This window comes from Lissotriton helveticus, chromosome 8 (genome assembly GCF_964261635.1).
Source record: "Lissotriton helveticus chromosome 8, aLisHel1.1, whole genome shotgun sequence".
NCBI classification, from domain to species: domain Eukaryota; kingdom Metazoa; phylum Chordata; class Amphibia; order Caudata; family Salamandridae; genus Lissotriton; species Lissotriton helveticus.
The window spans coordinates 1,186,140,879-1,186,158,152 of NC_136069.1; the positions used below are offsets into that span (position 1 = coordinate 1,186,140,879).

A 17,274-nucleotide genomic window follows, 5' to 3' on the forward strand; every position below is an offset into this window, starting at 1 on the left:
GCTTTGAATTAATAATGATCTGTATCTACAGCTGTGTTCTTGACCATAAGTAGGACTGTATATGCCCCCATTTCAAAGCAAGATAAAGAATATTTTTCCATGCATAGCATTGACTTTGCTTACAATTATTGCACCTTTGAATCCCTGGGAGGTAGAAACCTACATTACCTGGTTTTGATGCATATGTGCTCTCTTAGCAGGTTAATATTGAAAATATCAGACAATTTTACTTTTTACAGAGATAAATTACAGTTGTAGAATGCTCAATAACCCCATTCTCTTTGTGTGCAAAGATGACGTAAAAATCCAATGCAACTCAGAATTGTCCAATAAATCTGTACTTGCGGGACCCAGCAGTGTTCTGCTTTATTGCATGTAAAAGTCAATAGCTCTCACATCTGGAGAAGCTGGGCTACCTTCGGTGCAACAACTAATATTAATAATATAGAGATATCGTTTCTTAATACAGCCCAACAGTGCTTCATAGTAGTCAGCATTCTCTTAAGCTGTGATCATAATTGAGCTTCAGACAGGTTTTGGGGAGCCCATTCCCTGAAATTGAAATTGATGCATCCTGTTCCTTCGGCACTGCACACAGAAACATACCCCGACGCAAACTATATAGAAAATGCAAAACATAAATCAAGTTACCCACAGCTTCAGCCATTTGGAACAAGTGGAAATGCCGCCACCTTCTGGACTGTTTTGAAAAATGCACCAAAGTTACATTTAGTGAGGCCAAAGCTTAATACACATTCCTATGAAGTACAATATTAGGTTTTTTTGGGCTTCATCATAAGATATCCAAAGTTCTGCCCAGTATCTCTGCCCCATTGTTACAGATTACAAAATATGCTGCAATTCCAGGATTTAGGAGTGTTTCCCCGCAGACTTTATCAGCTATAAGTACAATATATGGGTGAAACACTCCCAATCCACAGAGTGACTGCGGAACCTGTGATCAGATGCAGCTGGGAACAGCTGTTCTCGGCAGTTTCGAGATTACTGAGGACCACAGGACCTCCTCCTCCAGGGGAAGTTCTGAGCTCTCAAGAGGGATAGAGATGCATTGCTCTGGTAACTCAGGCCTAATATTAATGCTTGCCAGCACCCCCGTAGCGTGTTACGGATGGATATATCTGAACACCCAAGCTGCCCTGAGCTGACCGCACTGGCATCTTCCTAAATCTAAATACTGTGCCAGGGCATAGGAAGAAAGAGAAGATGACATTCAATAAAGAAAACAGGAGCATTGGGTTGGTCCCTTGGTAAAGGCCATAACCATGGCCATTCTGGTACCACCAGTTTATTTCAGTAAGGAACATTTCAACAGCGTTGGTTTTCTTTTGGATGAGTTATGAGAGGTACAGGAGCAACCTAGTGGCGGTACCAGAGTACTGGAAAAGGCTGAAATGTACTATTTTGTGAGGAGCAATGCAGCCGTAAAATTCCTTTTTTTCTGTAAAATCGAAAATAATACATCAACTGCGCAAAGTCTATCTGCATACTCTTGATCCCTTTGCTCATACTGGGTGACTCATTCACATCTTCAGTACCAGTACAAGAAGCCATCAATGTCCTAACACATGATGGAGTAATAAAATTGGATCTGGATGACATAAGGAAAGAGGAATGTGGATCAAAGATCCTAAACCCTCTTGAAAATCTTGGATTCATGGTTCAGGATGGGGATTCAGTAACCAAACAACCTAATGGCCCCCTGTCTAGAACATTGGTGACTGGTACCACACGGTTTAAACCCTGTCTTCCTTGAAGACATCCTTTGCACTCGAAGAAAAAATGATGAAGTCGACAAAAGTCGAAAAAGACCTGTCAAAAAGCGACAGAGGGGTAGCTCACCTCCGGATCAGCGCTTAACTGGCGTGGAAAGAAAAGAACTGACGTCCACGCGCCTGGGTGGTGCCTATATAGGTGACCGCAACGTCATAACCAACATCACCGACACCGACGATGCCACTTGGAGCCGAATGAAGCCCCCCAACTGCACGCACAAGTGGTATTGCTCGAGCAAATGTTTACTGACGCCCGGGAAATTCAAAGGTAAGGGATCTGCAGCTAGAAGTCTCTATCAAATATGAATTTCTACCCCTTCACAACAACAAATATTATGGCTATGACTCCCGGTTACACTCTATGTTGATTACATTTTCAATTGCCAGGACAACTTGTTTGGCTTACCCACTGACCACCTTTTTTAGTGCCTACCCTGGAAGTCAACAAAGCTGCAGGACATATGTACAGAATTAGGGATTTGGTGCCAGCCTCCGTAAAGATCCCAGTTATGTCGGTATAACAATTCCACCAGGACCAAACATGGAGCACCAACTCAGCTACTGGTTTTAGGGCTGTATTAATCACCATGTGGAAAAATAAGACAAGTCTCTTTAAAGAACAGCACAGCAGGGGAGGTAACAACCCACTTACATTCTCAGAATGCAGACACCCTTCAATTATTCTTTGACTATATGTTTGCATTTGACTGGGCACAGAGTTTGGCTGCCTTTCGGCTAGGTTCACACTACAGAAATACAACATACTGAAGAGGCTCACACTTTATCGCATATCCACTAGAAAGAATATTTTCCTAGTATAACTGTGAATGTTTAAAAGATTAAGAGTTCCATTTCTGCAACATCTTCCACAATGTGACAGACAGTAAATAATGCCCTAAAGCAGTGAAAGCCAGAGAAATATCCTCAAAATGGATAATGTTCTACCTCTCGTTATATCAACATAGTACATGTGAGTACTACTGTCCTTGTTTTAAATGTATCAGATTTATGCAGGGGGGAGGAACTGAAGAAAACATGCTCAAGTAGGTGCCAAACATAGTGGCATATTTACAAAAAATGTCGGAGCGGATGCTACGCCAAATTTGGCAACGACGCGCTCAAACATTTTTAAAACGCAGGGATGCACCGTATTCACAAGAATACAGTGCACCTCTGTGTTTCCCCTAGCACATGTGCAAAAAAAGCTGTCTAACGCCAGGACAGGCACCCTACCGCCATGTTGCAAGGGTACCTGCGCTGCAGGGGCAATTGTTTATGTGCAGGAAGGGACACCTTTCTGCACTTAAACAATCAATAATGGCAATATGCTATTCCTATGAGTGCTGCGGAATGCATCACACATAGAAAGAGCAAAAAACCTAAGACCAGGTATTCCCTGGTGTTCGTTTTTGGCACTGCCCAGCCTTGTAAATCTAGAGCAGCACCAAAAAGCAATGGGTATTGAGGGGGAGGATTTCAGTGGAAAGGGGCATATTTACAAGGTCTCATTAAGTCATGTAAAGTGGCTTAGCACCACCTTGTAAATATTGGAAATGGCACTGCCATCCGAGCGTCACAAAAAGTGATGCTTCGGTGGTGATAGGGACTTGAAAATATGCTCCATATTGTCTACAAGTTTAGGACGCCTCAGCAGGATCGACTTGCTTGCTGTACATTACATCAGATGCTCTTCGAAAAAACAAAAATGTCTAGCCTTTTTTCATTCCATTCACTTTAGTACGCCAAAAGAAGTTGTGTACATGCGTCACAGCCTCTGAATCACAAGTGGTCTTTTATAAAGATTAGTTTGTCAGGTTTTAATCTAAAGCCAGTTCTTATTTTTATATAAATAATTAGATACATCTATCTACCACCTCCCCCTGAGGATCTGCTTCTAGGGCAGAAAGACCTCTACTTCATGTGATGTCAAGTCAACAGAATTATAAACGTGTACAATGATGAGTGAAAGAATATCAGAATTCCTCTAGGACTATTTGTTTCCCTGGAGGTAAAGAACTTGCCCTTCTGGCAAGTAGGTTACTGAATGGAGCTACTTGGCATTCCACATTTTAAAATACTGCTCATTCAGTGGACATCCTAGCTGCAAAGAGCCCATGTACATTCTCTTAGAACTGTGTCAGGTTCACACATTTTTTTATAGTCCATAACATTTAGTGTAGACAATAGGACCAGTCTTGCAGCATTCTGAACTTGATAAAACAAGTTGGACACAGGATTCATGCTTGATGTTCAGTCTGGGCAGTCAATTCTCAGAAATAAATTTCCTAGATCCTAGAAAGCCATTGTGACTGCCATTTTCCCATTTCATTTACTGATTATAACCCCTCATGCTGGGAATGGAAGAGGGCTGGATTTAATAGTAAGAATGGGATTATGAAATGATGGGGTGAATTCTCTAAGCAAGCTCCCTCTTTCCTCAGCAACCAATCCTAGATCCCACAGCTATATCCCAATAACTTTACCGCCATTGGCAGGAGCCTGGAAATGGAGGTATGGAAGTGCAAGTGCGGTGGGGCTAAGGCACATGGCAGGGTTGCACATCTAAATAATTAAATCTAAAGGATTCACCACATAGATCGGAATATGTTCAAGGAAATGTGTTACTCATCCTGATGTGGATGCACACAGTGTTTGCTTAGATACCCCTCACACATCAAAAGGGCCCTTGGTGTCATGCTTCATTACAGGGGTCTTCCCGCCCCCCTGTGGGACGGGGCGTGCTATGACCTACGACTACGTGGGAGCACTGTTTTGAAAACACTATGTATAGTGATTGGGTAGTGAGAGGAGAGGTCGGGCGTGAGTATGGGTACGTGATTTAAAAAGGACCTGGCCTCATGGACTTAAAAAACTTTATTTAGGTCATCAAGGCTGGACCTGTTAAAAAATTGATGCGGGGATGTCCTGCCTGTGATGTGGGATATTCCTATAAAGTCAACATGTTTCAAAGCAAAGGCTTCTTCATCAGGACTGAAAGATCCCCTCAGTACTCACTATGTTGAATGTCCTCAATGCGTGTGCTATATATAAAAGTGAAAAAATAAAAAAATGAAAGATACATAGATTTTATGCACCTAATACGATTCCCAATAGTACCATGTATGTGTTAATGATCTAGTGTAGGGGGTTATACTCCATGAGTCTCTTGTAACAGGTGGGGAAGGGAATCGCCAAACGTAGCTGTTCTGGTCTACTCAGCCTTGCCTGAAAATAATGCCCACCCACGGTTCCGTGATGAGCGTTATTTTCCGGCAAGGCTGCGTCGACCAGAACAGCTACATTTGGCGCATCCCTTCCCCACCCCACCCAGCATTTCTGACTAATCTGTCAATCCTTGTGCCATGGTGCACCGTATTGTAAACATGGTGCATCCATGGTGGTGCAAGGGTATCGCAGGCTGGCACAGGGAAACGGAGGCATCTCTACAGTTGAGGTCAGATTCTTGTAAATCTGCCCCACAGTTTTTAGCTCACTGCTGCATGTCTAGCAATCACCATCATATGGCATTCTAGAATGTTGTTTGGCTTGATGATGTCAGTTTGGGTTTTGAAATCTATTGTGACTTTGTTCAGCAGATGGTCCCCTCAACATTTTATCCATTGGTTTGTGTTTTTCTACATGCCACAGTAACCTCAGTGATAAAAAAAATGTAGAAGTTACACCGATCGTGGATATGTCAGCTGTCTGCTTAGTCTAGTCTCTTCACAGATTATCTCCTTCTAATTTCTCTTGGCTCCATTTCTGTATAACTACACACCCTTCAAATCTACTCCCCCCATTATGCATGCCACTGCATGTTGCTCACAGGCTAATTCATGGCAGCATTATTTTGTCATAATGCCAATTTGTCATAGACTGACCCCAACTTCTGCAAAGCCGTATGTATGTGGGTTCAATATGTCTTACAAGTACTCAGGTTTTCAGCACTACTAAACAAGGATATTTTTGTCAATTTTTTTCTAATGGGAAATGCTTACAGTCTGGTTCTAAAACTTTTTGTTGATCCGCAGCTTATTCTTCCAGAAAGGGTGAAGGCACCAAATTTGCTTATGGGCCATTAATCTTTTAGGCCCAAAGGATTTTGCTGTGAGTACATCTGACTTACTCTTGTACTATTCCTGACTTAGTCCTAGAACTAAAGAGTATCTTGGGAGTACCACCAGAATAAGTCAGTAAATTACAGCAACATATTTGTGAATGTTCCCTCTTAGGTTTCATGCATACAATGCCTTGTCTCTGCTATCTTCAAATCTATTCCTCTGAAGACCTTGCAGACAGCAGTAAGGGCCATGAAGTCTTAGTGACGAGAAGTCCCTCAATAGCCCTTCCACATTGCTAATGCTCATGAAGCATACTGGATGAGTTTCAGGGCCCGATTCATCAATATTGTGCTTTGACGTAGTCTTGAAGTAGGCATAGCAAAAGTTTTGCTAAGTGGGCCCTCAATTTTCATGTTAACATGTGTCACAGCCCTCAATCGGTTTAGCCCTGGCTGATTATACGTGTGGCATGTATAAACGACCATCCTCACAATACAGTTGTTGCCTGATTTTGGTCATCTTGGGAATTTTCCAGATTATCTGCAGAACGTAAACAACTAACTCTGAATGCTCTAGGAAATCAGTAAACCATTGTTGTGGAGTTCTTAGAACCTTCACTGTAAAACCGGTTCAAAAGGATTGAAGTCATTGGAAAAGTAGGTTCTCTCTTGTTGGTTTTTTATTCTGGCAAGAGGCTAGAAAAGAGCTGTGTCTACCCCAGGATTAATGGTCACCTTTTTAGGAGTTTCCACCAGTGTGTATCTGAGGAGTTTATACAAAGGATCCTTTGAAAGGTGAAGTTTGCTGTTTTCAAGAGTCTACTCAGTACCATTTAAGATCTCACAATAGCATGGTGCTGAGTGTTTCCATATGGAGTTCTACAACAAGAGTGTTGCTGGTCTGGTGATGGCTAGATAAGGCATTTCCAAATATCTCTCACCCAAAAGGAACAATTACATTCTCATATTGGTAGAAGAGTGAGTACCAAGCTCAAGTAAAGAATGGCACTATTCTTTCAATTGGATGTAATACCTGCGTCAATTGGGAATAGCTGGAGAATCTATTTTAATCTTTAAATGGCCTCTTTTTTCTGTAACATCCAATTATCATACTTTGAATATACTAAACTAGATTCTTAAATTGAACCCTTGGGCTGAATTGGTTAAAATACAAGTCTATATTGATAAGAAGGAGGCTGATCCCAGTTCCCTAATATGACTTAGAGCTGACCAAATGCAAACAGTGAATAGAATCACTAAAAGGGGAGTACCACATATATTGGAAGGTGTTGTCCAGTTTAACACTTTGCTAACTTCCAGAAAATGTTATATTCATCAGAGGATATGACAAAGTTCCTACCAAGCAAAGAAGCTCAATCTGAATCTAGGGGCCATCAATATTAAATGTCGCTGATAAATGTAAAGAGTATAAGAATGCCATTATTCCTTCATTGAAAAAATTCAAAGAAGTTGTCTTGTGTATTGTGAAAGCAGTCTTGTTGGCAGGGACAGGGAAAAAGCCACAAAGGCTAATGTCTAGGGAATCTTTGAATTTACAAGTCATTTTAGGGCTAGAAATCAACACTTATTAGCTTTAGAAAGTCATTTTCTGAATTATGACAGGCTAATGGAATAAAATAATGGATCATTATCCTCGTCAATCTAGGATGGTTTAGGATCAGCTAATGAGGTCATGATTCTAAAATGTATGACCAACACCATGTTACTACTGGTGCTACCAGTGAATCTGATGACTATTACGTTTATAGGGATTGGAGAACGATAAATGTTCATACTGGACTTTAGGAAGTTCAAGGAGCTGGGATCATACCATGTCACAGAGGCAAGCATGGACTTTCTAGCTTTGGATTTGTACTGGAAGCATATGTTCCTGTACAGATTACTATGCTTCGTCAAACACAGAACGTTCCAGTGCATTGGATGTGTTTTGTGCAATGCAGCACGCAAGCAATGCCTCATTTTATGGGATAAATAAGTACATTCACTCTTATTTACTTCTGCTGCCAGTAGGCTTTTTTATGCAAACTCCAGTTTGGCTCTGTTAGTAGATTGAGCTTTGTGTCAAAACAGGAAACAGCCTGAGCAACGTGGGCAGAGCCACGCGTGCTGTTTCAACGCAAGCACAACCACGCTTGCCTTAACCACGCATATACCTTGTGGTTAAGGCAATGTGGGGTCTAGATGCTGAGATGGGCGGGCCCAAGGACAGGAAGGATTGGGAGAGGATGCAGTGAGGTAAGTGGGGCTGGGGCGGGTTTGTGGGGGTAGCTTTTAAGGGTTGGGTGTAGTTTTTAGGGCTCAGGGTTGAGGAGTCCGGGTTGTTTTCAGGGATGGGGGGAGGGGTCAGTGTTGCTTTTAGGACTCGGGGGGGGGGGGGTTGTTTTTAGTGTTTGGGGTTCAGGGTACTTTTTAGGACTCTGGCAATTTTAAGTGTTCAGGGGCATGTACTTTATAGGGCTCTTGGCATTGGGGTAGTTGTTAGGGGCAGGTGGCATAGGGTGGGACCTTTACTACACATCCCTATAGCAGTCATGCCTTTATGTCAAAATTCTGTGCTAAAGGCATGCGTGGTAACGGCATGCATGTTAAAGGAATATGTTGTTCAGATACATTTGTGGTTTAGGCAGCATAATACAGGCATGCGTGGTTTAGCCATGTGTGCCTCTGTCATACAACCATCAAATCTTACGGGTATTTTTCTTGAGATGTCTGCAAAATGCCCCTTGATACAAATCATTTTTTTATGCGGATTAAAGTGCACCTGTCTAGTACAATACACATATTGCATTCTATAGTAAATCTCAGTTGCCACTTTGTGCCACACTAGCATTGAGGCAATGTCTTAGTAAACATGGGTTTATGTTTAAAACGTTTAAATGTATATTGTATTCATTCAGAGTCATGGTAAATCTGCAATCGGGTGGAAATGTCATTGTGACTAATATTGGATTTCGAGTGGGACAAAAATTGTGTAAGGGCCAGTGTTTCTTCCCATGTAAATCCCTATAGGTATAACTTGTCGGAATGTTTGCAAGCAAAACTTGGTAAATAGATCCAAAGCTGCATATAATTGCCCATTCCAACTTGAAATACTTGAAATTGGGTGGTAACACAGCACAGGGTTTAACTGCAACTGAAGCAATTTTATTTCAACTAGGCAGTGGTAATGTCCAATAACTACTGAGTTTTGCAATAATAAACATCTGTTATTCTGATCCAAGATGTCCCCTGGGGTGGGCGCAGGATTAATAAATACACATTAGAGAATGTTCATTATAATTCTGTACGTTGGATTGAGGGTTTTGCATTTTATATTTTGGATGAAAACTTTTAGATACATAAAGATTGGTCAAAACAAAAAATCTTTACAACCTCCTCCTAGTCCGAGCTTCAGTCTCGAGCATAACCTCCATTTCCAAATTCATAAATTGTGCAGTTTTACCATGCTAATTACAGCCCTAGCTGATATGAAAGCTAGAACCAAGTCATGGTAATAGTAAGTTGTGGCAATGGGAAATGTTCCAATTTCAAAAGTTTTTCAAACTAATTGTTTACATACTAATGGCCTTATTACAATGTTGGGCGGACACCATTTAGGTGTTGGAACCGACTGACCGTAGGTCGGTGGTTCTGACCACCTAATTACACAATGCGACCGCAGATGGTGCCATCACAGACTCCCATTTTTCTATGGGAGCTAGTGCTGTGGGTGGTTTCCACCTGCAGCACAAGCTCCCATAGAGAAATGGGAGTTTGAGTAAATCCATGCACCCTGAGCCAGGCACCACATGGTGCCTGCCACAGGGTGCAGGGATTTACAGGGGGGCACCGTAGGTGCCCCGCAGGCCCCCAGCCGGAAGCGGCAGAGGCATGGGGCACTGTTAGGCGCCCTCAAAGTTGCTTTCTGACAGGCTTTCATGTCGGAAAGCCTGAAATGAAAAGCTTGTGGTAAACCGACATCGTAATCCCGACGGTGGAAACGCTGTCCTTAAGGGATTACGTGCCCGTTCTGAGTGCCCGCCAGGCTCCTTTAGCCCGTCGGAAGTCAGCCAGAATGATCGGGCAGTTTGGGCCTAGGAGTTGGCCTAACAGCTAGGGCGCTTCTCGGGTTCGAGTCTCGGTAACGACGCTAAAAACCTCCTGTGATTATGGGCAAATCACTTAATCTCCCCGTGCCTAAAATGAATGCGTGTGTCCTTGTGTAACGTAACTGGTGCTATGTAAAGCGCTCTGATACCTGATTCAGTTCGGGTCTAGTTCGCGCTATATAAAAACTCTGCAAAAAAAAACCACCTACATTGTTATTAGGCAGTCAGAAGTCAACCCTTGAAAGTTGGTCGGAAAGCCTCTGACCTGTGGTCAGAGGCTTTCTGACTGACATCCAAATGAGGCCCTAAATGTTTTGCCAACTATGAATTAAAACACAGTTTTAAAGGAGAGACCACAGTGTTCACTAGAAAATGTTTCCTAGTGGTAATGTTGGTTCTTCTCACAGTGCCTTCTCTCCACTCCAGAGTTTACCAGCCTGTCTTTAACTCTTTCGGCTTTTAGTGGCTATCAAGCTTCATCAGCATATACAACACTGGTCCTCTGAATAGAGGCCATGAGCAAGTGTCAGTGATGGACACACTGAAGTGAGCTGAGAAATCAGAGAGCGAGCGTTGGGTGGTACTGCAAAACAACCACAGAGAAAGCCACAAATACTCTATAAAATAAATATTGACCTAGAAGGAGCTTGCATTTTCTAATGTACAATTCAGAAGTAACACATCAAATGTTATAATATATTAATGCTTTTTTTCAATGGAATACACAAGTCATGGTTTATTTGGGCATGACAGTTTCATATCAGATTATTTTATATTTTTGTAATTTGTCTTCTTGCCCCACAGTGTTACAAATACTGTATTTTTTAAGCAGAAATATAAAGACTTTGTGGTCATATGTGTCTGAGTAGAACTAGGCTATGACTGATTTTGTATTAAAAATACAGTGCTGGGTATTGTAACAAAAATGTGATACAGATATAGGTAGAGATAGAAATTCCAGCACCTCTCTTTAATTTAAAATGTATCTCCTGTATGAAAAAATGGACATGACAGCTCAAGTTATCAAAACGGTACAAGGGATATGTATATGCGCCAATACAGGATTTAAACAATAATCAAAAACTGCTACTAGGTGTAAGGAACATGTAAACATGTTTTAAATGGTGGCTATGACACACCTTTGTTCACCTTTGTTGTTCTTACATTTTTAAATGCATACACTTTGCACTAATTGGTTGAGGTATATGTTGAAGAGTTGATGATACTAGCATTGTGAATTTATAATTCTTCCCTTTATGATCACACAGTTATGATTCTGTCTCAAGTTGCTTCCTCTCATCCCCCCATAACTTTCTGTGTCAACCAAAAAACCACAACAAGATTTTGTTTTGCGCAAAGTCGAACCCGATGAAAAGTTTTGAATGTGCTTAAAACTTGAATAACTGATATGGCACATCAGTTTCTCTGCCCATGTAGGCTTGTCCCAGCTCCTCTGATGCTGAGCAGGTCATTGTCCAATCAATGAGACTGTAAGAGCCTTTGAGCCTAGCCTTCCATTGCCTCCTGGCGTCTTGTGTAGGCCATTGATAACAACACTGCAGCTTGGATAAATAAATTACAGTAAAAGAAAGTACATTTTGAAAGATATTTCCACTAATTTACATAATTGGTAGATACAGTCCAAATGTGCATTCCCTCAGTGTGGGACTCCAAGTGGAAGGCACTACTTCAACATACCGCTGTATGCCTGGGTTCATTTGCGTGGTGTCCTGGCACCACAGCGGCGGCTGGTACGACTTCTCCAGAGCTGTGATGTGAGTCTTTGGAAGTAACATTGGCAGTAGATTGAGTGACAATTCCCTTTGCTCTGTCTTCTTGTGCTTGTTCTCCAGCGAAACAAGATCCTTCGCCCACTTTTTTTTGCTGTGTGACGCCGGCGTTCCCTTGGAAGGTCGTAAGCCATGGCAGATTAAAAAACCTGGTCTCCAGACCTCTGATGGAATGTAGGCGTTCATCAAAAACTCTCTACAAAGCTTCCAGGGAAAAGCCCTGTTCTTCCGTTCCGCTGCAGCGTTCCTTTGTACCAGCCATCTTCGCGCTTCTTGTGCACAAACACAACGTCGCCTTCCTTCAGCTCAATCTCCGCCTCGCTCTGTGGCGGATACGGAACCACCACGCGGTATCTGTGGAGACAGAAGAAATTTAAAATTAAAATAAAGTTTTTACATAGTTAATTTCTTGACATGATCAATTCTTGTTGGATTTTTTATAACCAATAGTCAGCTGTTAACTTTTCCTAGGTATAATTCGATATATGTTCAGCACACGTTTTAACATAATATTTGTGTTTTATGAGTCAAGAACCTTGGCATAAAACGCACACAAATTCATTTAGTAATAAAATAAATCTTTATCTGCTGTGTGATTGTTTCAGTATCGAGCTTTATAACGCATCAGTAAATAACTGAAAAATGTCGAAGAAATGGTGAGTGGGGTGGTGACGTAGAATTAAAAAATACGCACACAAGTGACAAATGAAAACCCCTGTATCAATCTCCATTCAAGGATATTGTTTATAGCACTCTAAAGCACGTGCTTCTCAAAGCGTCCCACGAACAACAAATAATGTTCCTCTTTTTCGTATTCGTTAAATAGTTTTTAGTCAAAATTCACATGATTTTTGGCGGGTTTCCGGTGTAATTGTGAAATAGCATGTTTTATCTTGCTGCAACACTAGAGGGAGCCATAATAACACAGTATTAAAAAATACATACAGGCGGATCCAACGTTAGGAAATAAACGTAACAAGATGCTTAGATAACAGGGAATTGCACTGTTTAAAACCACACATAATGAGCAGATACTTTTGTCTCTGTACGCTTAGAGGACACAACGATAAGGATGTTTGGAAATTATTCAAATTCGAAGACAAAGGCCAGATTTACAATGAGGCTGTGCTGGTACAAAATCATGTAAAGGCAAGCAACGTCATGCAAAGCAATGCAAAAATTGTAAGGGTATTTACTTTCCAGAACAAAAGGTATTTTGCGCTGGAAAGGTGCTTATTTTGTAAAAAAGAAAATTAAGTGCTCGTCAGGATGCAACTGGGGCTTGTACCACCCATTGCCCTTGCCAGCGCTGCCAGTGACAGTCCCAGCACAACCATTGACTATCCCACTCCTACAAGTGTGACAATGCAGACTATTCCAGGCTCCTAACATTTTAAGAATGGCTTGAGCGGCAGGCATTAGTCATTTTTACTGTATTTTGAACGAATAAACAACTGTTGTCTTCATCTCTAAAGTGGATATGCAGCGCCACCATGTGGTAGACTGTCATAACTACCGGTGTTAACAGTTAAGTGCAAGGGCCAAGCACCGGAAAACGCCGACTCAAATTAAGCACTGGCACAAATAGCCTTTCCGCAGCTCTGCGCAGCCGTACAAGAGGGCGTCACTTGAGTGTTACTTTGGTGGATCTGTGCATGCACCCATAGTTTTTGATGCATAGTATGGTCTACACAGATAGAGAAACCACGCCTCCTTGAAGCAGACGCTGCACTAACAAGAAGAAATGTTTTAATTTCTCCAAACATTCCACTGCACAGCACACATACAATCTGTGGAATAATTCAGAATGTATATAGGTGTAGTATTTTGTAATAGAAAAGTATGCTTCCAGTACACATCCCACACTAGACAGTAAGCACACGCCTCTGCACCGAGGTGCAAAGGTTGTGTGGGTGGCGCTAGGCAGCCTTTATAACTGATGACACCAGGGGCACAGGGCCAGACTGGCCATAGCGGGCCCCGGGTCAATCCTCCGGTGCGCCGCACGGGTGGGGGCCGGTTTTGGGGCCCTGGGGGCCGTTTTTGTTACAGGGCCGTTTTTGCAGCATAGCTGCAAAATGGGCCCTGTACCAAAATCGGCCGAAAACCGGCCCCGGGTAAAGAGCTTGGGGGCACCTCCAACTATACCGATTGGGGAGGGGGTGCCGGCTGCGCACTTTGCCAGGGCCGGTTATGGTTCCCAGTCCGGCCCTGCAGGGGCAGACCATTTTTAATGAATATGGCTCTGTGCTGCATGCTCCCCCTTGCACAGCACAGTGCAGCAACTTTGGTTTCTGCACTTTGTTGCGCTAAATGTAATAATTTTGTCCCAAACTCTTGCATGGTCATGCTTACCAGGATGCTTTGGTGAAACTTTTATTTTCATTGCAGACGATCATCAAACATGCAAACAGACCTCAAGGCTGATATTATTTGGTAAATATGGAAAATATTGTGAAAGGTGTTGCTTCCTAATCAGTCCTCATGTGGCCCATAGGAACATGTAGGTCCAGATTGAAGAATAAATCGTGCAACGCAGAAACTGAAGTTGCCGGGCTGCGTTGTATGAGAAGCTGAAGAGCACCCTATCTACTAGGATGCGGTACTGTTCTGCTCTTTTGGCTACCATGCACTAACTCAGACACTTTAGCACCATAGTGCAGGGGTTTCTGCGTTGTGGTCACCATAGTTTTGGTGCAGGTAGGGTTCCCTTCCGATTCAAAAACTATGCTTTAATGGTTTTCCTGTTTGTACGTGTGCTGTAGAATGCAGCACACGTATGTGAAGAGAAAAAACACAAGGAGAAATTAAAACATTTCTACTCTTTATGCCTGCTCAGGGAAAATATAGATTTTTAGTAAGTAAAAGTATTGGACAACACTAGAACTAAACAAGCATTGGTAAAGCCAATAGGTCTGAGCTTGGCTTCTAAATGTTTGGCTTTGTCAATGCTTGGATTGCCATGTTTTTTAAACTTTTTTGTTGAAGGAATGGCTGGGCCACAGGCAATTAAAAATAAAAGATTGGCTAAAAGCAAAAATATTTAAAACTTTTTTTGAGTGTTTAGACAAAATATCGCGTTGTAAATATTGGGAGACAGAAATATCAGACGCAAAATATTATGATACAAAAATATTGTGATGTAAGAATATGGCTGTCAAGAATATCATTTTTTTAGGTAAGTAATATAGTTTTTAAGTAAGATAATTATAAAAAAATATTATTTTTCAATTATTTTAGTGTGTTTTAGTTCATATAATAATTGTATGTGTTACTATTGTTTGCATAATTGATATTTTATTTTTACTATACTTTACTTACAGTTGTGCTATTTGGAGTAGGAATAGGAAATGTAACCCATCCAAAGGCCTACACTTCCCTACTGTTGCATAAACGGGAGTGGGAAAAGTATATCTAATGTTCCTTAACTCCAATATTTTTCCAAATATTGGTTAGCCTTTTTTTATTGTAATTAGTTTCTTTTTTATTTTCTATTCTTTTTATATGTTCATATTTTTGTGTAATTATATTAGTTTGGTTTTTATTAGTTTGGTAATTTATTTCATATTTTGTAATTAAATGGCTAAACACATATATTTGTGTCTGTGCTTATATAAGTATGTATTTATATTAAGTATTAGTGGAATGTATGACATTTTCATCATATGAATGTTATGTACTAAAATATTTAAGATTTACTGCTTAGAATATATATTTATATATATATATATATATATATATATATATATATATATATATATATATATATATATTTTATTTTTATTGTACAAGCAAATGTCCCAAGGCGAGAGGAGCAGCTTTGTGGCTGGTGCTGGCGGCGAGGTTCAGGACACCCTCGCAAACAATGTTTTTAGCAAAGAACCTTCATGAAGAAGACGCCGCACACCACTTCGATAGTTAATCTTTAGTTTATTTTCTGTAGGTTCCCCACCTACGCGTTTCGGACGTGAACTGTCCCTGATCACGGTTACAAACAAATGTCCTTCATTTGTGTCTACCATATATAGCTGATGACACAACATGGCCTATTATGATGCATTGTGGGCTCAGTAGTTTAAGTTTAAAATTTAACCAATCATGGCACTGTGACATGCCGGAATGCTGCAGTTCGCGGCACAAGTGAATTTATTATTTGTGTATTTTAGTAATATTCAACATTTGCGCATAATGTAGTCCAACATAAAGTTAGATATCAACATTATTGAGTTTTACAGATTCAATAGCGCAAAATCTGTATGCAAAAAATAGTGGACTAAGTGTCCATATTCAGGAATTGTGGCTAAGTGCCTGATAGTCCAGTTCTGTCGTTTGTGCCTCACTCACAGCTACCACAGCGCCATGAAGAATATTTTTGTATTGTATATATGTCACATGTATTTCGTTTATATGATTCATCCACTTTTAGATCAAAGAGAAAGGTACATTTCATTAATGAGTTTTACATTCATTGCAGTATTCAGTTAATATATTCGACAAAAGGGTTCATAAGTGAACATAAAGCTCCTCATCCGCGTTCATTCCCCACGGGTTTCTTGTTTTGAATCTTATTATAAGTTTTGATTCAAGGCGTCTTAGTTTTGTAATTCGATCACCTCCTCTTTCATTCTCACTCACCATGGCAATACCAGCATATTTCATGTCTTCCAAGTTTTTCCTGGGTGAGTTTTTAAATGTTTTGCTGTCGCAAAACTAAGGTCATTGTTCTGGATGGCTCTTGTATGTTCGAGTATTCTCTTTTTGAGTGGGCAGACTGTTGAGCCGATGTACTTTTTTCCACAGAAACATTGTATTTGATAGACCACAAATTGTGATTCACAGGTTATTTTATTCTTTATTTCAAAGGGCCTGCCCTTTGGATCTTTTATGGTCTTGATGTTTTAGCCGATTTTACATGCTTTGCATGTTGAGCACTTGCTAAATCCTAATTGACGTTTCTCTAACCAAGTCATGGTTTTCACTTTTTTGAAATGGCTGTTCACTAAAGTGTCTTGAATTGAGGGAGCTTTGCGGTATGAGATTAAAGGTCTGTCACCAATGAGAGAGCCTATTTCTGTGTCTTTTTTCAGCACATTCCAATATTTCATCAGGATTTGTCGTATTTTATAGCTTTCCTTCGAATAAGTCAGAATCAATCGTGGTTTATCTTCATCTGTATTTGTTAGAGATCTGTTCTTTGGTACCAAAGTTTCTGCTCTTGATTTTGCTCTTGCTTTTTGTTCTCCTCTTATTATGTCTGCCTGTTTGTATCCTCGTTTGGAAAAGCGATCTTTAGTTTCTTTGAACTTGTTTTCCATTTCTTTTTCTTCAGAGCAATTACGTTTCATGCGTAAAAATTCCCCGTATGGGATGCTTTGTTTAAGTGAGACTGGATGGAAACTTGTTCCATGAAGCACACTATTTGTCGAAGTTTTTTTCTAAATACTGTCGTTTCCAATTTGTTGTTCTTGATATAGATTTTTGTATCAAGGAACTCTATTTCTTTTTTCTGAATATTTGAGGTG

General features: G+C 40.8%; 1 protein-coding gene across 1 annotated transcript in view; it reads right to left on the reverse strand.

The window, feature by feature from the left end:
- Positions 1-10,218: 10,218 nt before the first annotated feature.
- SH3RF3 (SH3 domain containing ring finger 3) overlaps positions 10,219-17,274 on the reverse strand; it is a 786,031-nt gene continuing 778,975 nt past the window's right edge. Inside the window, exon 10 of the mRNA XM_078658954.1 lies at positions 10,219-12,106. Coding sequence (XP_078515080.1) covers positions 11,938-12,106 — 169 coding nt within the window. The 3' untranslated portion in view covers positions 10,219-11,937. The remainder of the gene's footprint in view (positions 12,107-17,274) is intronic.